The sequence below is a fragment of the Macrobrachium rosenbergii genome, chromosome 7 (assembly GCF_040412425.1).
Source record: "Macrobrachium rosenbergii isolate ZJJX-2024 chromosome 7, ASM4041242v1, whole genome shotgun sequence".
Classification (NCBI taxonomy): Eukaryota; Metazoa; Arthropoda; class Malacostraca; order Decapoda; family Palaemonidae; genus Macrobrachium; species Macrobrachium rosenbergii.
In genome coordinates, this window is record NC_089747.1 from 31,238,356 (window position 1) to 31,260,198 (window position 21,843).

Here is a 21,843-nt window from a genome sequence, read left to right on the forward strand (position 1 = left end):
TTTTCAGTTTTATGTCCATTTCAAATCTTACCTTTGGCATTCAGTCTACGAACGATTCAGTCATCCACAATTTCTTAAAAAAGATATACAGCTGTATTAACAGTGAAAACGTTTCAAAGTTTGATCTCACAACTGCAATAATCTACTACACTTGCAGAGAAATTGCAGGACACTTATGAAGTGCATCACTTCATGAGTTCTTAGATGAAGATTACAAACCCTCCCTAGATTTCAACCGCAAAAATAAAAAAAGAAATATATGAGGAAGTCTATAAAAATTCTACGAGTAATATGCAAAAGTTAAAAAATAATGAATAATCATGCAGATGCAATTAACTTACTTGTGGAGTCCAGGCACATTGTTCCGCTTCATCTGCTTTCGCTGAGCTTCTGCTTCTTGCTGAAGACTTTTGTGAAGCTCAAGGGCTGAGACTTCTTTCCCTCTTACTAAGGGGTGGATGCGAATCTCCTCTGGTTTACGCACCATATACTTCAAAGGACTTTGGATTTTATTCAAATCATGTGTAGCAATGGTAGCCATCATTCTTTTGTCACATATGCCATCATGCAGCTTTGTCTGAAAGTTCAAATACTGTAAGATTTTCTACTGGGGGCAGGCCAAATTATTTTGCCATTATGTACCATACTACATATAAATGATCAAGTTACTGATATATGATACCTGCAAAGCCTATACCAATCACAGCCCTACTTATGAACCTTCAAGTTACGAACATTAAGAGATACAAACAAACAGGATCACAAGTTCAAATTTTGCTCTGTGTGCCTATTCTGTTCCTTTAACCCCTTCACTGGTTATCCCGAGTATTCTCGTGATTAGCTACCATGTATTCTTCTTACTATCATGAGAATACTCATTCATACTTTTAAAATATTCCTACTTATTTCTATCTTCCCAATGTAACCCGTTATTTGATGAACTCTCATTTTCTATGTTTTCTCTCCCCATAGGAAACATTTAGTACGTGTTTTTGTCAATAGACGGTGATGTGCATTGTTTACTGTGTGAACTTCCTATTTCAGATCCTGCTCCTGCAAAATTCTCTCCAAGTTCATAACTTTCAAAGCATGGAAAAAATGATAATTCTCATAATGAAATTAATTATTTGGATACTTAACCTACTGTTAAATTTAGCTTACATCTTCGTGCCATCAGGTGTGATCAGCATTTAAAAAAAGTGAAGTCACACTCGGCTAACCTGTTAAGATTGTCTCTGGAGTCACCTCCCCCCCCACCGGTGGTGTTGGAATGTAAACAATTGAGTCAAAATTCTTCTTGACCACCCACTAGATGTGGGGAGGCTGCATGGATTTCCACTTTAACAGCAGGTAAGTATCCAAATAATTAATTTTACAGTGAAAATTATAATTATTTGGAATGAATCTTACCTACTGTTGAAGTTAGCTGACCACCACATTGAATGAGGATGGTGGGTTAGTGCAGCCAGAGAAACAATGTTCTGCCAAGTGAACTACAGTCAGTCCCTGGTTAATGGCAGGCTTGGTTAACGGTTTTTTTGGGGCTTGTCTAGCAATGAAAATCAGCAATTTTTGTTGCCGAAAATCGCTGATTTCCACTTATCGGGTATTGGCGTCGATACATAGCTAACAGAGGAGCCGATAACTGAAAATCGGAACTTTTCAGCGCCAATAAGCCCCAAAAATCGCTGATTTTCGGTTATCATCACACCCTCAGAACGGAAACCCTGCCGATAACCGGAGACTGCCTGTACAAGATTTTTAATGGGGAGAAAAAGCTTCAACATTCCTGCCTGTTGTGTGATCCTTACTGGCAAGTACTGTAGCCAGACATTGGAACCACAACAGGGTGTTTGCCCTCATAGCTAGACCTGTTAGAGGATCCTTACAAGGAAAAAAGGACTATCTTGTAGAGTACTAGTGACTCCTGTGCCTGAGTCAAAAGCCCGTAATCGACAGTCCAAAACCAAAGACACTACCATCTTCATATATAGAGGTATGCTCCCAAAATTCAAAATCAGGATTTCCTAACAACTAACAATAAGATAGAAATCAAGGTTACTATCATAATTGGTTCAGCAGAAAGAGTCCCCGTCACAACGAAAGGACTAAGGGCTTTATACCTCACGTACAAAACACAGTTGTGAGCTATTAAACACTAAAGAGTTTCCTCGCTTGCTCTTACGACTGTTCACCCATTCCCAAAGGCTCTACAGTACTTCTGTGATAACACACCTTACCATAATCCATGTTAACTTCTTATTTGTTGTAACAGGAACTGAGGTAAAAGAAAACTAAAGGGTGCCAGGTAACAGAGTTATCTTCGGCAAAAGGAAGCGAAAACGGAACCACAAGAGCTATGCACCACTCAAATACTAAGGGGAATCGACCAAAAACATGGTCGAAACTCCTAAAGTCTAAACAGAGGAACAGAGAAGGATGGAGTGAATGGGTATTGGGGTGAACGAGAGGCTTTTGTATGACATCACCACGTAACCTTGATGACAGTGGGTGTCAGCTGCACGGATGGGGAAGTTAGAGGTTTCTTGCACGGTGTCACCACATAACTGTGACAACAGACGGTATTGTCTGCACAACACTTAAGAGGCAATTACAGAGAAGCGAGAGCTGTTTTGACACCAGGCTAATTCCCTCTAGAAAAGGAAGCAGCTGAAGAGAAAAAGCCGCTATTACAAATAATTGTTACACGATGACGGATGTGAGATGATACAGGGGAAAACCGAGAAAGAGGGGGGGAAGGGATATCGTTCGCACGGAGACAATATTGGGAGAGCAAACGAAAACAGAACTAGCGCATGACTCGGAACTACTGGGGCAAACATAATAAGTCTGTAACCCTAAATAACTCTACAGTTTACACCCATCTTATATCACTCACTAAATGGATGACATGTGAACTAGCAAACGCAAGAGGCAAACAACCAAACAACTCATACGTGTAGAGACGGGTGAGAGAGAGGCGGCAAAGGGCAAAGACCTTGGTCCCGAGACACGCCTTGGTTCCCTGTCCGAGGAAGAGACCAACTGACGCAAGGCAGTCCGGAGGGTGGGCTACAGACAGAAGCCAAGGCTCCGACACCTTCTCTCTCTTATACATGGCTATGATAAAAGAATATATCTCAATTACTTATATTTTCTCCTGAACCATATAGTGAGCAAAGGAAGGCGGACCAGAAGGAGTGAGAGAAGATTAATCTAGGCTATCAAGCAGGTTAATGGAGGAGGAGGAGAAGCAACACTGGAAGACAAAAGGAAAAGACTGAGTAGGCTTCTGGTGTGCCCTAACGAATTGTCTATGGAAACTATCAGCCTTAAAATTAAACATTTTGCAAATGATGAGGCAAAATTAGTTACTGTAAATCTCCCCTGAGCTGCATGACAACCTTTTCTACAAAAGGGTATCAGGAAATAAAAACATACTTACAGTACTGAAGCCATGAGGATGTTTTCTAAAAAAGTTAAAGCTCAGGAATCAACTCTGTATGTATAGACTTTAGCTATCTTGGACACTGGAGTGGTTTGGCTTCTAACACCACAGAAAATCATAAAAACTCCTCCTCTTGAAGGTTTATGTCTGTCCAGACAACCCTTAGTAGTTCTAACTGGACGTAAGACAGCCTAGAACAAAAGAAATGAGGTTGCCCTAGAACAAAGCTCACTTACAAGAGAGGGCTTGAAACTCCCAATACATTCTACTGCAGCAAGAGCTAAAAGAAAAGTCTTCAAAGTTCTTAAGTGATGCCTTATCAAAAGGTTCAACTGAGGTTAAGGTAAAATCTGAAGGACTATGTCTACATTTCATCGTAAATCATGATAGGAAGATGAAATTTCCAGCACAAAATATTGAAAACCTCTTCAAACTTTAAATCCTGAGCAATATTGCAGTCAGCATAAGGTAGAACTGACAGCATTGTAAAGTGGTATCCTTCATTGCTGTGACAGAAAACTGCTTAGTGTACCTGACATACTGGTAGTACTTCAGACAGGATCTCTAGTGAAACAGGTGCTGGATATCACTTTGGACAAGCACCAAGATAAAAAAAAGTAACCATTGTTTGGGTACACAAGTCTCACAGTGAAAGGCCTTCTAGATTTAGGATTGCTTCCTTAGCCATTCTAGAAGTGCCTTTAGCTTAATCAACAATTGACAATCTCCATGTGGGTAGATGAAGCGTGTGGAGGTTTGAAGGAATCATCTCGAAAGACTGTCTGAAAAAATCTTTTCTGAACGTAAGACAAGGAACACCCACCGTCAGGAAAGAAAGTTAGGGGAACCAACCCTTTGGGGCCTTGAATGAGCTATGAAAATCATCATTGTGATCTGCAAAGCTCACAACTTGAGTATTTTCTCAAACTGCAAACAGAGGACAAGCATAAGGGTCTAGAATAGACCATTCCGGAAGGACGACAACAACTGGCATCAACTAACCATGCTTAAGGATCCTGGCATAAAGAGCAGTAAACTGTACAGTACTGTTTTGGGCAGTAGTGAACAGAAAGGTGTTTGGGTTTCCCCAAAGGTTCCACAACTTCTGGCAACACTGAGGAAGAGGAGACCATCTGACTGGAGACCTTGCCTTTTTCTGCTGAATTGGTCTTCAATAATAAAGGTTTTTTCTAGGACAAAACGATGTAATGAAAAGATGTTGCAGGACTCTGTCCAAAGGATAATGATGTTTCTTTGCTAGTCTGAATAACTCTCTTGAACTGTGTCTCATTGTCTTAGGTAAGAATCAAGACTTGCACAAGACCATTCTAAACTGACAAGAGCTATAGGGAGTTTACCTTCAACTCCCTGACTTCGAATGTTTCTCAGAATGGCCCTCCAATCTGCCTCTGAGACATCATACGACACAGAATAAAGATTCTTGATGACTACAGGTCAACCCATTACAGATCTCAAAAGTGGTAGAAAACTGACTATCTCTCTGTTAGGAAACCCCCAACAAGAGACAGCTGATTATCATCCCAAGATAAGCAACTGACTGGGTCAGAAAAGCATAGTTTAGTCAATACTGAACAAAAATCCTTCCTGAGGTTAGACATAAAACAGTTTCTCACCCTCAAGGTCATCATAAAACCCTTTGGTGAGAACGAACCAGAGGCCCAAACAAGAGAGAAAAACTGATATCAAGCAGATGGCTCCATACTGCTAAAACCTTGACTCACAGGAGAATACTTTACTTCGACTGCAGGTTTACCAGGAAATGGAAGTATGTGTCTTACATATCAGCAGAAATGATCTTTTTCCCTTTCGAAAGAACGCCAGGAGCAAACTGAAAGGCTCATCGGAAAGGGAGGCATATGAATAAACTTGTTGAGGCAGGAAATGCTAATGGCTCAATGGTCTCATTGCATAACAACTGTCCAATCTATCTTTCCAAACTCTGAACTTCTCTGTGTGAAGAATGTGGAGAGAAGGATCAGGAAGATGACAGGGGTGAAAAAAAAAACAGGGTACAAAGTATCCTTCCCTGAGAATCATCACTACCAAAAGTTCGACTTGAGGCTATTCCAGGCACTTCTGAAAGACTGCACATGGCCTACTGAGGATCTACACAGCCTACCTGAACTGGGAGTTCAAAACATCAGTTAGGGCCGCATGTGTAAATTTTACCACCTAGAATGTGAGCCAGAACACTACTGAAGCAGAACTTGAGAGTAGTTTGGGAAATTCTACAAGGAACTGCCATGCAAAAATGGCTGTAGAATCTAATATCCTGATTCAAGGCATTTAAATGATAGCCTTAAATACTTAGGGGTTAAGGAGACAATGATGAGCCACTGTCAAAAGATGGCTACTAATGGTTGAGCAAAGCTATTTAAAATGATTTATACACAACTGTTTCTGTTACTTTACAACTTAGTTTAGAAAAGGAAAAAGACATTCTTCCCATTAGCCTTGGAGTAGGGCTATCAAGGAGAGGATACAAGTCTGATGCATCATCAAGAAACTCTGCCCCCTTAGGATTAATACCTAACTATTACCAGTATCATTAAATGCACTAGATGGTGACACAGGCGTAGAATGTACTATCTGTTATAGATTGATATATCCACCCTTATGTCCTAATGGCTGGCCACGAATCCATTAGGCCAGTACTTATTTTGGGTATGATGGCCTAATTTATGGTATTTAGGTTTAGGGTACCTTAGCCTGAAGTACAGTATTGTAAACATGGGATAGCTTAGCCTATTGTATTGTGGCCTTTGTTGATTTTTTAACCTGTATGCCTTATAAAACACAGACTACAAAAAAGGGGTGGAATGTAGACAGAGCAATATATACATAAGTATATGCAGGCAGTCCCTAGTTTACGACAGGAGTTCCGTTCCTACGCTGCATCATAAGCCAAAAAATCACCGAAAATCATCAAAAATCCTAAGAAAACCTTATTTTTAATGCTTTGGGTGTATTGAAAATGATGTAAACTGCATTTTTATTGAGTTTTTCATAAAAAAAAAACTCCAAATTTGATTATTCTGCTATTTTGGAGCCATATTTTTTCTGTTGGATCGGTGTCGTAACCCTGGAACATGCATCGTAAACTGGGAAATAATTTCAGATGAATATACTGTATTTGAAAAGCATCGTAACCTCGGAATGTCGTAAGCCGGACCCGTCATAACCCAGGGACTGCCTGTACACACACATACATAGGCCTATCTATATATGAAAGCAAAAACATTACACATATATTACTCTTACAGTAATCGAGCTGTAGCACTAAGAATGAATTACCACAATGAAACACTTATGCTTCACAATTAGGCCTAAGTATCTGACCTATTAGAGGCAACTTAGGCTACATTGTAGGCAAGTCCTAAATCAGCTCTAAGCTGCTTCAAAGCTGGAAAAGATGCAGTATCCATCTAAAATTTTTGATACTACAGTCATATCCCAAACTTACACGTAGTTAGGTTCCAGAACCCTTCGCGCAAGGCGAATTTTCGCACAAGTTTGGCATGGTCTCTAAAAACGCTAATAAATGCTTATTCCCAAAGTTTAAACACTAAATATGACCCTGATCATGCTCCCAAATTATTAAGCTAACTTTTAAATGAAATTAAAGTTACCGTGATTTCATGTCAAAGTTAGCTTAATTCATTACCCTTAAAAAAACAAATAAATGTTTGACATAAAAATACATAATTGGAAGAGAATATCTGTCTCTCTCCCCTTCCGAATGATCTATTTTTAGAAGTCTTCTCAACCTCTGTCTCTTTCTCTTTGTTCCGAAATGCTTTTTCATGAACAAATAGTGTTTTTTATTTGGACTAATACAACTCTTAGTTATTATGTCTCTATGTTTTAGAATGTATTTGCCATGCTAGTGCATTTGCACTTCGTAGATGGTACAGGTAAAATTAGATCAATTTAAACTATCTACTGTGCAGGTAAAGACGTACAGAGAAATAATAAGGTGTAAAAATGTGGGAGCACTAACTATGAGAGAGAGAGAGAGAGAGAGAGAGAGAGAGAGAGAGAGAGAGAGAGAGAGAGAGAGAGAGAGAGAGAGAGAGAGAGAGAGAGAGAGAGAGAATTGTCCTCACTTGAAATATCAAGTTAAATTACTTATGAAATATTAGGGAGACAGAGAGAAGAACATGAGAGAGAGAGGGAGAGAGAGAGAGAAATTATTCTTACGTTAGATATCAAAAGACGGAAATTCAGTACAAAACTAACTTTTAAATGAAGTTGGATAGTGACTGTATACCATTTAATATGTTAGTGTCACTGAGTACTGTTTAAGTCACCAAAACAATACAAATACCAGTACATGAAAAAGAAATTTACCTCAAAACTTTATGGAAGTAAAAAGTAACATTTCATTTGTATAGCTTAAAATTAAAATTACTTTTGAGAACATGGTAACTTAACAGTTTTCATGCACCCAGGTCTGAGATGTCAAGTCCTTTTCAGATACTACGCAGTGCCCTGATGGGACATAGTAGTAACTCATCTGGATTGTTGTCAATAAAATTCCCAGGGAAAGGATGGAGAAGTAAACAAAGCTGTGAGACTACTGTACTTAGCACCAGAGTCAGATCCCAAGTAGGTGGTTTAAGTTCTCTAGGAGAACAAGACTGTTCAAAACTTTTGAGCAGCACAGAGATTTCCCAAGAGGAAGTTAGGTTCATGTCTTTCAGACATAGAACTAACCCTAAGGCAGCCCTGTAGCCCCTAATGGCAGAAACAGAAAGGTGTTTTTCTGTTCAGAGAAAGACCAGGAAATCATCTATCTGTTGAACAGATGTCCTGAGTAGAGAGAAATCCCATCGACGACACCAATCACAGTGGACGGCCCATTTTCCCTGGTACACAGCTGAGGAAGATCTTCTGAGGTAGCCAGACATCTCTGTCGCTGTTCTGCAAGAAAAGCCTCTTGCTCTCAGGAGATACTAGGTAACCTCCAGACATGGAGATATGGACCTTACAGATTGATGATACCTCTCTACATGAGGTTGAGAGAGGAGGCTGTGACATGAGGGGATCTCTCTCAGAAAAGCTGAAAGCAGAGATAGCAGATCAGAGAACCATTCTGCTTAAGGCCAGTAAGGTCATCTGAGATTCTGAGAAACCATCACTCTGTTCAGGACGTGACGGATCAGGCAAAAGGGGGTGAAAGCGTAGACTTCCAGATTATCCCAGGGATGCTGAAGAGTGTCCTCCACCACGACGAAGAAATCTGGAACTACTGAACAATAGACCTCTGGCTTCCTATTGAACCTTGTTGCGAAGAGGTCTATCATTGGTCTCCCCCACAGATGAAAAAGCCTGTCTGCTACAGTATATCCTGAAGCAGAGACCACTCCGTCCCTAGGACCTGACCCCAACGACTTAGCTTGTCGGCCACTACATTCCTCTTGCCTGGAAAGTACCTGGCCGTGACATCCACTGAGTGACACTAGCATAATCCCCTTTGAATGATAGGTTTGACAGTCAGCAGATGAATGAGGAATTCCTCATTCCTCAACTTGCCTCATTCCTGTTTTTCTGAAACTAAACTGACTTGTTTAAGTTTCCAACCTTGCAAAATAAAGAATCTTTTACTTGACTCGATGCTGTTAACCCAAGTGATATTTGCCACTTTTTGTTAAAATTGCTGATTACAGTATATAGCTCCTAAGTTGTCTGCTATTTTTTTATGTCAGCAAGGAATTCTTTTCACTTGTTGGAGGATTGGTAAGGTTATTACACTAGATAAACATGGTTGTGAATACTGCCTAATTTCTACAACTCCGATATTACCTAGTCTTTTAATGCTGGTTGGAAAAAACACCCAAATGAAAACAATCTTCTGTTCCCCAGTTTGTAGTTTGGCTTAACAAGGGCCTGGGTATTTGTGATGCTCTTTTTTCAATTTCCAGTCTTGTACAGAAAACCCTTGATTCTGGTCATAAAATTTATGAAATTTTTCCTATTACAGTACTATTATTGAATTTTTTTACTAATATATTGGTAAGACATTGAATTTTTTTTACTATTATATTGCTAAGAGTGGTTGTTGATGGACACAAAGTTACTACATCAATGTAATCCCTGGTGTTCCTCAGGGTAGTGTTCTTGGCTCATTACTTTTCATATTACATAACACATTCATGGTATGTAGTTCACCACTGAAAAAATCTTATAGTTTATGCATCTGATACTACTGTTTGCACCAGTTCCAAGAAATTTAGATTTAATTACAGTGAACCCTCGCTACTTTGCGGTTCGACTATCGCGGATTCACGACTTCGCGGATTTTTTCCATTACATATGTATATTATAAGAGAAAATATATAGCGGATTTTCCGGAAATTTCAAAAATAGTCGCGATATATGAAGACCCAAATATTTCATTAATTCCATTAATAATTATTAATATCTGCTAGTACTGTTGGTTCATTGCATTATGACATATAATTCATTACAAAATGAAATTAAACAAAAAGAGAATGTGATCATACAATAATTCATTATAGTACTAGTAAAATTAAACTGAACATGAAACGCTAATCAGATGCAGTCGGACATTGTCATATTTGAATGGTGTAAGGCTGCTGATGGCTACATATATACTAATTATAAAATACAAATGTAATGAATGTGCATCTTTTCCATGAATCTTTTGTACTGCATCCAATAATATTGTTTGTTGCAAAAATCACATCTTGTATAAACCTATACTACTACAACAAAAAAAGCATAAAATAGCGTAAAGTATATTTGAATTTGAAACTAGCATATAAGATGGGCTGTGATTGGTTCCATTGGTGATAGATGACGAATCAGCTCCCAAGTTTTGTAATCTTGCCTGTGATTGGTGTTTTGACCGTTTCTCCGACCTGCAGCAGCTTCCCTTGTCTCTGACCCGCAGCATCTTCTTGCGGCCACTTCGTTTCCCGCTCTCTCGGTAGATAGATGCTGTTTACATTACCAGTGCTGTGCGTGACAGTGTGTGTTTGAAGTTGAACTTTTTTTTTAACTTTGTTTAACCCTACAATGGCTCCCAAGCATTCTGCTTCTGCTAAGGCTGGTACTGAGCCTAAACGCCAACGGAAAATGATGACGATTGCTGAGAAGGTGACACTTCTCGATGTGTTGAAGGAAGGGAGAAGTTACGTGGCCGTGGCCCGCCATTTTCGAGTGAACGAATCCACCGTTCGCTACATTAAGAAGGATGAGGCGAAGATTAGGAAGACGGCTGCCATCACCTTTAGCAAGTCAGCAAAGCGAAGTTGTTACGGCTCGTAATAAAACGATCGTCCGTATGGAAGGTGCTTTGTCAATCTGGATTGCCGACTGCGGAAGAAGAAAATAGCCTTGGATACGAACACCATCCGAACCAAGGCTTTGAGGTTGTATGAGAATTTTGCGGCAAAGGAACCTCAAGATGATGGCGACCACGCTGAAGAAGAAGAGGAAGACGACGAAGATGATGTAGATGAACCTCAAGCAGGGACATCCACTGATTCCCAACCTCAGACACGACGTTTTACCGCCAGCAAAGGATGGTTCGCCAAGTTTCAGAAACGCCGGACTGAAAAGTGTTTCCCTGCATGGCGAGGCTGCTTCCGCTGACACAGTCGCTGCTGAAACTTAAGTGAATGAGACGTTCAAGAATATTATCGCTGAAGGTGGATACAAGCCCGAACAAGTCTTTAATATGGACGAGATGGGTTTGTTTTGGAAGAGAATGCCATCGGGAACTTTCCTGTTCAAAGAAGAAGCCAAAGCCTCTGGCTTTAAAGCATTCAAAGATCGTGTTACCCTCGTGATGTGTGGCAATGCTGCGGGATTTTTGCTAAAGCCAGGGCTTATTTATAAGTCGAAAAACCCTCGTGCTTTGAAAAATAAAAATAAGAATCTCCTTCCGTGTATTGGATGCATAATCCAAAAGCATGGATTACTTAAGATGCTCACCTCCAACTGGTTCCACCAGTGTTTTATCCCACAAGTCAGTAAATATCTCTCAGAGAAGAGCTTGCCATTTAAGATCCTTCTCCTGTTGGATAACGCTGGTGGACACGCGACTGATCTTTCGCATGAGGGCATTCAGGTTGAGTTCCTGCCACCCAACACAACGCCCTTAATTCAACCGATGGACCAGGGGTTATCAGGGCGCTCAAGGCCCTCTACACGAAGAATACCTTGGCGGACCTCGTTGCGTGTGTGGATGCCGCCCAAGAAGATGAGGATGAAACATTCAATTTGAAGGCATACTGGCGGCAGTACACAATTGCCACGTGCCTTCAGAACATCCAGAAGGCACTGCAAGAAATGAAACCTGCTACCGTTAACGCGAGCTGGAGGAAGTTGTGGTCCGAGATTGTTTACGACGACGAGGGATTTACGCCTGCCGAGATTCAACACTCTGCAGTACGGAAATCTGTGCAGTTGGCTGCGATAATTGGAGGTGACGGGTTTGGCGACATGACGACGGAAGACGTTGATGAGTTGTTGGACTGCCATTCCCAGCCGCTAACTGACGCAGACCTCGAAGACCTGACAAAATCAGCCAGTGAGGAAGAAAATGAACCACAGGAAGAGACCCAAGAAGTTGTCGAAGAAACAGGCTTAACATTAGAACGGCTTGCCAAGCTCTGCAACCTAGCGAAGGAGCTGAAAGAATTGTCACAAGAATGGGACGAGGATATGGTTCGTTCTCTGCAGTTCTGCAACAAAATCGATGAAGACATGACTCCCTACAGGATGCTCTTCGATTGAAAAAAGAAGCAGCGCAGCAACTTCCGATCACAATGTTCTTCCAGCCTCGCAAAAAGAGCCAGTTCCTCCTGCTACTATGCCTTCGGAAGAAATTGAAGAAGTGTCCCAGGAAGAAGTTGAAGAGGTGTCCCAGGAAAAGACACCTCAGTCTGAAGAGACGTAAAATACAATCATTGGCTGCACAGCACAGTAGAAGACATCATCAGCTTCATCATCATCATTTCTACTGTGCAGCAAATTCATCGCCATCATCATTCAAGTTTTTCTTCAACTTCTTTCATGGTGGGTACAGTAACAATCTTTATTTCTTTATATACTTTAATATTCTAACATTTTAATATTAGTGCCTGTTTTAGATTAGGTACTGTACATGCATTAAGTGTTCTGTACATTAAAGGGTGGTTTGTTAACAGTACATACGAGGAGGGCTTTATTGTAACTTCCAACTCTATCGTGGTGAGTAAAATACTGTACAATTGTACAGTATGCACCATAACAATCTTTCTATTTTTTTATGTTCACTTACTGTTTTATTGCTTATCATTTGCGCCTGTGTACTGTATGTATGTATTGTAGATATCTGTACATTACTGTAAAGGGTGGTTTGTTAACAGTACTATGTAAAGGGAGGGTTTTAAAAGTCTGAATACATGTTAAATAAATACTGTAAATATGGTGTCCCTACTTTGCGGATTTTCAGCTATCGCGGCCAGTTCTGGAACCTATCTACCGCAATAAACGAGGGTTCACTGTATTGCATTGTGCAAATCATGGGAGATGAAGGTAGGTCTAAGACAGCAGATCAACTCAGCCTGATCACCCTGACCAAGTTTATTTAACTAGAAGCAAAATTAACAATTTCTTGATTACAAATTTACTTTTGAAAAGCATATCTGGTCTATCTCTTCTTCCACTGCACTGGTACACTGAGAAAGATTTTCAAGTTTTGGAAACCTGGCTGCTCTAAATATTGCTACCCTGTCTGGTATTCAGAAGCTGACTAACATCATTGCCGGACAAAAAAGTTCAGTTCTATGAAATATCTCATTCCTGGTCTTGGGATTAATTTCTGGTTATACCGTTGTTAGTTGATTATGCATGTTATTTGAAAATTTTCATAATTCTTATCATCCTTTGCATTCCGATCTTCCCATACAGTGTCATCCACCAAAATGACATTTTTATAATAAAATAGTTTTATATATACTTACCAAGTAATTACATAGCTATTAGTTTCTACCTATTGTGGCAGCTTAAATTTTGAAATTCGCAGTAGGACTTCTTTTGTTTTGGTGTAGGTAACTCCCCCTGCCCACTTACGGGGAAGAATAGGTACAACACAGCTGTCCACAAGAAGGAAGGAGGGAGGGCTCCAATCATGTAATTACTTGGTGAGTATATGAAAAACTTTATTATAAAAATGTCATTTTTATAAAAGTAACTTACCAAGTAATTACCCAGCTGAATCCCTCATTGACAGGAAGTGGGATACATGGACATATACTACTTAAACACACTCAGTAATGGAGATGAATTTGAAATAGAAAGGTACCTGGTATTGGTGAAATGCTTGTTGTAACCTTACCTGGTGAGAGAGCTACAGCAGGAAGATAATGCCTCTGGTCGGTGGTCATCCCAACCCGTAGTGGCATGGTGGTAAAGCCGTGGGGCGCCTCTACTTCGGTTGGAGCTTTGCAGCAAAGGAGTACTCCAATGGCTGCCAAAGCATTATAATATAGACAAGTGTCCTTGCCCTGGGCACAGTACCACAAAAAACCAGATAACTTTGTTACCTACACATCCATTAAAAAGCAACTGGTGGGTACTCCAGGTACACAGTACCCCCAAGCTTCCCAAAACTCGACAACTTGTATCAAGGCGAGGAGAGTGAGAAATAGAAGGAATACCTCCTATCCTTCATTCCCGAATACTATGCCAGCCACGGATAATGGACCTAAAGCATTGCAGTTTTTGTACACCGTCTCTACATCATGTAAATAATGATTAGCAAACACTGAACTACTGTACACCTCCAACAGGTGGACTGAAAGGATCATGGATAGCGATAAGTTATGCTTCAAAGCCAAAGAAGCGGCAACTGCTCTTATCTCATGGGCTTTGAGTAAGTCATTCTCTCGAATTTCCGAGTGTGGCTCGTAGATTACGTCCCTCAAGAAGAAAGCCAAAGTATTCTTGGACAGCAGACGGGAGGGGTTCTTGACCGAGTACCAGAGGTTATGAGAGGGGCCTCTGATCCTCTTAGTCCTCTCGAGATAATGCTTTAATGCTCATACCGGACAAAGAGCTCTCTCCTGGTCTGTTGGTCCAAGGATATCCATCAGGTTCTTGATAGTGAACGAAAGGGGGCCAGGGATTGGATGGAGTTTCGTTCTTAGCCAAAAACCCGAGAGTGAACAGGCAAACTGCATCTCCCTATGAAAATCCAACTTTCTTTTATCAGAGGCCTGCAGCTCACTAATCCTCTTGGCTGTAGCCAAACCAACCAGAAAAAGGGTTTCTCTTCTTAAATCCCTGAGGGATAAGGAGTGAAGAGGCTCAAATGGAGGGCCCGAAAGACATTTAAGGACAACATCCAGGTTCCTGGACACTGAAGTTGTCTTCTCTTGCTTTGAAGTGTCCAAAGATTTAATCAGGTCACTAATGTCTTGAACTGTAGACAGATCCTAACCTCTAGGTCTAAAAGCTGAATTAAGCATAGCTCTGTAACCATTCATGACAGATGTAGCTAAGCCTCGAGAAGACCTCAGGAAGTGCAGAAAGTCTGTGATTTGTGCTAGAGAGGTTTCACAAGAAGAGACGTCATGTCCTCAACACCACCTGCGGAAGACTGCCCACTTGGCCTGGCAGACCTTAGAGGAAGACTCACATCTACACTTTGCAATCGCTTCTGCAGCTGGTCTTGAAAAGCCCTTTGCTCTGACAGGCTTCCTGACAGTTTGAAGCCTGTCAAAGCAAGAGCGGATAACCCTCGGTGGAAACTATGGAAGTGTGGCTGTTTGAGAAGACTTCGTCTCTGTGGCAGAAGTCTTGGGAAGTCCACCAGCATCCTTGAAAGGTCCAGGAACCACCCTTCTGCAGCCAAAATGGAGCTACAAGGGTCACTGACGTGTTGCTGTGGGAGAGAAACTTGTTTATTACTTCTCTCACCATGCTGAATGGTGGGAAGGCGTACATATCCAGGTTCAACCGGTCCTGGAGCATTGCATCTGTTACCCATGCCAGAGGGTCTGGGGTTGGAGAACAATACACAGGAAGGCGATGATTCCTCAATGTTCCAAACAGGTCTGTTGATGGCTTTCCCCACTGTTTCCATGGATCGGTGCACACCTGCGGCTTCAGTATCCATTCCATAGGTAGAACCTATCTGCAACAACTTAATTCATTTGCTAGGACATTTAATTTGCTCTGGATGAAGTGTGTGACAATCCTGGTGCAATTGCCTTGCGCCCACAGGAGGGGATCCTTGGCCGCTTCGTAAAGGGAGGAGTGAGTACCTCCCTGGTTCTTGATGTATGCCAGTGCAGTCGTATTGTCCGAATGGACAGCGACTTTTTTGTCGAATGTCGCTGCTACAAAAAACTGGAGATCCAAATGAACTGCCTTCATCTCCTTCACATTAATGTGGAGCTTTCTCTCGTCCTGAGACCACATCCCTGAAACTCCCATATTCTCTAGAAGAGCCCCCACCCCAGATCCAATGCGTCTGAGTATAAGGTTAGGTTGGGCTCAGAGGGTGCAGTGACTTCCTTATTAAAAACCTTCCTTCTGCGAGCCACCACCAAGGTCCTCCTCGATCTCGGGCATGATGGGGAAAACAAACGAATCCAGATGGATCTTCCTGTGCCAACTGGCATTTAGGAAGAATTGTAACACTCTTGTGTGGAGTCTTCCTAAAGGTACAAACTTCTAGATGGATGAGAAGTGCCCAGTAGACTCACCCATTCGTTGGCCAAGCAGGACGGGAGAGAGAGGAAGTTTTATACTGTCAGGAGGCAGGAATGGACTCTTTTGTCGGACAGAAAAGCCGAAAACTCAAGACAGTCGATCCTCATCCATAAATAGATTATAGATTGAATCGGGACTAACTGTGACTTCTGCAAGTTGAGGGGGAGTGTAGGAACCAACTATCCAAATGTAGGCAGATGTTAATCCCCATGAGGGAGCCACTTCGCCAGAGGTGTGAGAACACGGGTGAATACTTGAGGAGCTGTAAAGAGGCTGAACTACACAGCCCGAAATTAGAAGGCTCTGCCCTGGAACACAAACCTCAGGTACTTCCTGGAGTCCAGATGCACTGGGACATGGAAATATGCATCCTGCATATCAATGGTCACCATCCAATCTCCCTGGTGAATGGATGACAGGACTGAATGGTTCGTTTCCATCATGAATTTTGTTGTCTGAACAAAGAAATTCAGAGAACTGTCGTCCAGGACAGGACTCCAACCCCCCAATAACTTGGGGATGACAAACAGACGGTTGTAGAAACCTTCCAAGCTTATGTCTTTGAACACCTCTACAGCTCTCTTCCTGAGCAGGGAAGAGACCTCTTCTGACAGGGCTGAAAACCCCTCTGAGCCTACTGAGTAGGCTGTCAAGCTGATGGGAGATGACACTAAAGGAGGTTTCTCCCTGAACAGGATGGAATAGCCCTCTCTGAGGACTTCCAAGACCCATGGCTCTACATTTCTGGTTTCCCATTTGCCTCCAAAAATAAAGAAGTCTGGCCCCCACAGGAACACAGAGGACAGGATCCTCACTTGCAAGAGGAAGGTTTAGCAGATGACTTCTTGACGGGTTGAACTGACCGAAGGTTCATGCATGGGAGGGGCTGAAACTTTGCTCTGCTACCTGGAAAGGGCTGCTGTTGAAGCGGGGAGACTGTCCTTGCACTAAAGGAGACCGTAGGACCATGTCCCAACTCCTTGGGGTGCTTGATACATTGTGCCCGAGATCCTCAGTTGATTTCTTCTGTAATTCACCTGCTACATGTTCCACTGTAGCACAAGGAAACAAACTACATTAGTCCAAGGGCACAAAAAGGAGAGCCAACCTTTGGGAGGGAGTTACCCCTTTTGTGGTAAACGAACACCACTGCTCCCTTTTCTTGAGAACTCCCACAGCCAGTTCTTGGGAGCCATCCCTAATCCCCTTATCTGTGGATGAGAGGACTCCCAGCCAGTCTGAAGAAAAATTCTCTTGAAGAGTGGTGCAGTCTTCAATCTTCTTAGCTATGGCACCTACAGTCCAGTTTAAGAAACTGAAGATTTTGAAGACCCTGAATATGTCCCAAACTAAATAGTCCATTTCTGATGATGTAATCAAGATCTTGGCGGAGGAAAACGATGACTTATGCGCAGAATCAATCAGGCTGGGGAAGTTCCCTTGGGAGGAGGCAGAAACTCCCAAGGAAGGAGCTTCCCCAGTGGCACACAAAAAATACCTCCTTTTCGACAAGCGAGAAGGAGGGGCACAAAAAACAGCCTTGCCAAGATCCCTCTTCTCTGTTAACCAACCATCAATTCTGGATAAGGCTTTCTTTGATGAGGAGGAAAGGACCATCTTGGGCAGCATGGAAGATTCTGCAGGCTGTCTCACCAAAAAAGCTGAACCAGGAGACGTCGGGGTCGCTGGAGTGAAGGAGGTCAGAAAACAAAAGAGGAAGTATTTCAAGAGAGCTGCGTAAGCCAAAGGTTGCTCCTGCTCAATGTCTTCATCATCGGACAAAATTGGAGAAGGAGCTAGGTCCGGTGGATCCTGAGTCGCTGTAGGAGGCTTCTGTAAGAGATTCAAACTACTGTCCAGACAGTGCTGGATAGGTTCCAACAAAGGATCCAGAACAACAGTGGTATACAAACCCGCCAAGCCAGACTGAAGAGGTGGTGCTTGGCACCCGGAAAGTGGTGCCGAATGCCAGTTTCAATGCCTCGGAGATAGTGCATTGAAAAAACTGACCTACATCTCCAGTAAGTTGTTTGGAGAATGGAGGACAAGGACAGGTTATGCCTGAAGGTCAACGAGGTGGCCACTGCTCTTACCTCACGAGCCTTCACCTGAAGGGAGTGCAGAGAATCCTCGCCAATTTGTGAATGAGCTTCCCTGATGAAGTCCCTTAAAAAGAACGAAACAGCGTTCTTAAAGAGAGGTCTAGCAAGATTCTTTAATGAACACCATAAATTGCTCGCCTGGCCTCTGATCTTTCCTCTTCCTCTGGGCCTAAAATCTCCATCAAGTTCTTTACTGTAAAATAGCAGGGTCAGGGTTTTGAGGGTATTTCATTTCTGGCAAGAAAACCCAAAGTTAGCGAGCAGAACAGAATGCGTCCCCCTGGGAGAAACCCACCCTTTGTCCAAGGCGTGAATTTTGCTAACCCTCTTAGCTGTCGCTAGTGCCATAAGAAAGTGTCTTCCTGGATAAATCCTTACGGGAGGCTGAGCAAAGAGGTTCAAAACGCAGTCCTGAGATCCACTTAAGAACTATGTCAGGAATCCATGAGACTGTTGTTTCTGCTTTAGGTTTGGAATACTGTAGTCAAAAGATTTCATGAGGTCCAAGATGTCTTGGTTTGAGGTAAGATCCAGACACCTGTGACGAAATACGGAGCTGAGCATAGATCTATAACCTCTAATGGTAGAGGAAGAGAGGCCTCTGGAGGATCTTGAGTACAGGAGGAAGCCTGCCAGCTGTGCCACGGACTTCTTAGAAGACGAGAAGTTATGTCTTCTGCACCAAACTCTAAAGACGGAACATTGCTTGACAGACTTTATGAAAGGACTGTTGTCTGCTGCTGGCAATGGCTTGAGCTGCAGGCTTGCAAACCACTCCTTCTGGGGCCAGAACGGAGCTATGAGGGTCATTCTGACATTCGGGTGTGACTGAATGGGGAAATGCGTACAGGTTGGACCAATCCTGTAAAAGAGCATCTGTCGCCCAAGCTAAGGGGTCCGGAAAGGGGGAGTGGAACAGAGGCAGGCATTTTTTTTGGATGTGGCGAATAGGTTCAGGAATGGTTTCCCCCACAGTTTCCACAAGTCTTCGCATACTCGAAGGTCCAGAGTCCACTCCATGGGAAGGATTTGGTGGTTCGACTTAATCCGTCCACCAATACATTGAGTTTCCCTTGGATGAATTGGGTAACTAACTTAGTTCCTATCCGACCCGCCCAAAGAAGTGATTTCGCAGTCTCGAAGATTGAAAAAGAATGGGTTCCCCCTTGACGACTGATGTAAGCTAGTGCTGTCGTACTGTCCAAGTGGACTGCTATCACTTTGCCTTGAACTTCTTCCTGAAAGTGCATGAGACCCAAATGAATCATTTTCAATTCTTTGTTGTTAATGGAGACTGCTCTCCTCTTGAGACCAGGTTCCTGACATCTCTCTGTCTCCTAAGTGGGCTCCCCTACCTGTGTCTGATGCATCGGAGAAGTAGTTTAGGACTGGGTTCAGAGGAAGCTGAGACTTCCCTTCTGCATATCTGCCCATGGACTGCCACCACCGTAGGTCTTCTTTGATCTCTGTTGTGATCAGGAAAACAAATGAGTCTGACTGAGTCTTCCTGTCCCAACTGTTCTTCAGGAAGAATTGTAGATGTCTTAAATGTAGTCTTCCTAATCTGACAAATTACTCTATTGAAGACAACGTGCCCAGCAGACTCATCCACTTGTTGGGTGAGCAATTCCTTATCGAAAGAAAGTGATTCACTCTTTTCAGCAGACTCTATCCTTTTGGGGATGGAAAAGCCCGAAAAATCTGAGAGTCTATCTGAATCCACAAATAAAGAATTCCCTGAGAAGGGGTCAGTTGAGATTTCTGAAGATTTACTAGTAGTCCTAAGTCTTGGGTTAAAAGCAGGGTTTTTTAAAGGTCCTCCATACATTGTAGGTTCATGGGCAAACGAATCAGCCAATCGTCCAGGTATGAAGGGATATTGATACCCTGGCAACCACTTTGCCAGGGGAGCAAGAACTCTCGTAAAGACCTGTGGTGCTACTGACGGGCTGAAACAGTGCTCTGAATTGGAATACTTTGTTTTGGTACACAAACCTCAAAAACTTTCTTGATGCCGGATGAATCGGGATGTGAAAATACGCGTCTTGCATACCTAGGGAGATTGCCCAATCCCCCCAACGGACGGACGCAAGAACTGACCAACCTGATTCCATCTTGAATCTTGGTTTCTTGATGAAAACATTCAGGGCACTCACATTGAGGGCTGGTTTCCATCCTCCTGTTGATTTGGGGACCACAAACAGCTGATTGTATAACCCCATCGATGTGATGCCCTCTACTACTTCTATCGCCTGTTTTATCAGAAGCGGTGGGATCTCCTTTGACAGGGCTAAAAACTTCTCTGACCTTGCAGAGTACGCGGTTAGGCGATTGGCATGTTGACTAGGGGTGGCCTCTTCTTGAAAGGTATTGAATACCCTTCCTTCAGTACTTCTACAATCCATGGTTCCGCCCCTTTGGCGCTCCAAATCTCCCAAAACAGTTGGAGCCTGGCACCCATGGGTGCATGGAGGACTGCATCTTCACTTCTTCTATGCAGGCTTAGAAGTTGATTTTTTAATGGCTCAGGAGGAGAAACGGACTCCAACCCGAGGTCTCGACTGAGAACAGTCTTCCTCCCCGAAAGGGCTGTCTCTGAAGGGGAGAGGTTGATATGAAAGAAAAGTGGATCAATCTCTAGGGTGCCTGGTGGACTGGGCTAGAAGGTCCTGTGTTGATTTCTTCTGGAGTTCAAGAGTAATCTCATTCACCATTGCTTGAGGAAAAAGGTGATGGCAATAGAGGGGTGAGAAAAGAGGAACTGACTTCTGAGAGGCAGTAACACTCTTGGAGGTGAAGGAACACCAGAGCTCTCTTTTCTTTAAAATTCCCATAGAGAAGAGGTAGACCAATTCCTGAGAATCTAATGGCTCTGTCAGAGCAATAACAGATAACGCTGAGCCAATAAGCAGAACAATCTTCGGAGAGTGGGGAAAAGTCCTGTATCTTCTTGGCCAGGGCTCCAACTGACCAGTCAAGGAAGCAAAGCACTTCTAAGGTCTTGAAGAGATACTTTAACAACTGATCAATTTCCGTCTCGGAAAACATCACTTTAGCAGCAGCAAAAGCGGATCTGCATGCAGAGTCTATCAGCACAGAGAAGTCACCCTGGGAGGAGGCAGCCACTCCCAGAGAGGGAGCTTCTCTGGTAGAATAAAACTGGTAATGCCTCTTAGACAGGTACAAAGGAGGAATGCAGAAAGAGAATTTCCCTTGAATCCTCTTCTCCGAAAGCCAAAGGTCTACATCTTCCAGAGTCGTCCTGGCAGACAAAGATAAAACCATCTTCAGGAGTCGGAAGTACTCAGACGGGTTATTCATTAAAAAGACTGACTGTGGCGCCACAGGAGCCACGAGAGAGTAGTAGTCCCGACATGCCACGAGAAAATACTTTAGGAGGGCAACACATGCCGACGGAGAAGAATCTTGCATTCAACTCCTCATCTTCTGATGACAACAGAAAAGCCGAAGGGTCCGAGGGAGTCTTTGATGGAAGAGGTTTCTTCAACAGATCTAAAATGCTATTCAGCTAGCACAGAA

General features: G+C 42.7%; 1 protein-coding gene across 1 annotated transcript in view; it reads right to left on the reverse strand.

The window, feature by feature from the left end:
* LOC136840276 (leucine-rich repeat-containing protein 47-like) overlaps positions 1-21,843 on the reverse strand; it is a 138,972-nt gene that overhangs the window by 25,564 nt on the left and 91,565 nt on the right. The window contains exon 4 of the mRNA XM_067106951.1: positions 342-577. Coding sequence (XP_066963052.1) covers positions 342-577 — 236 coding nt within the window. The remainder of the gene's footprint in view (positions 1-341; positions 578-21,843) is intronic.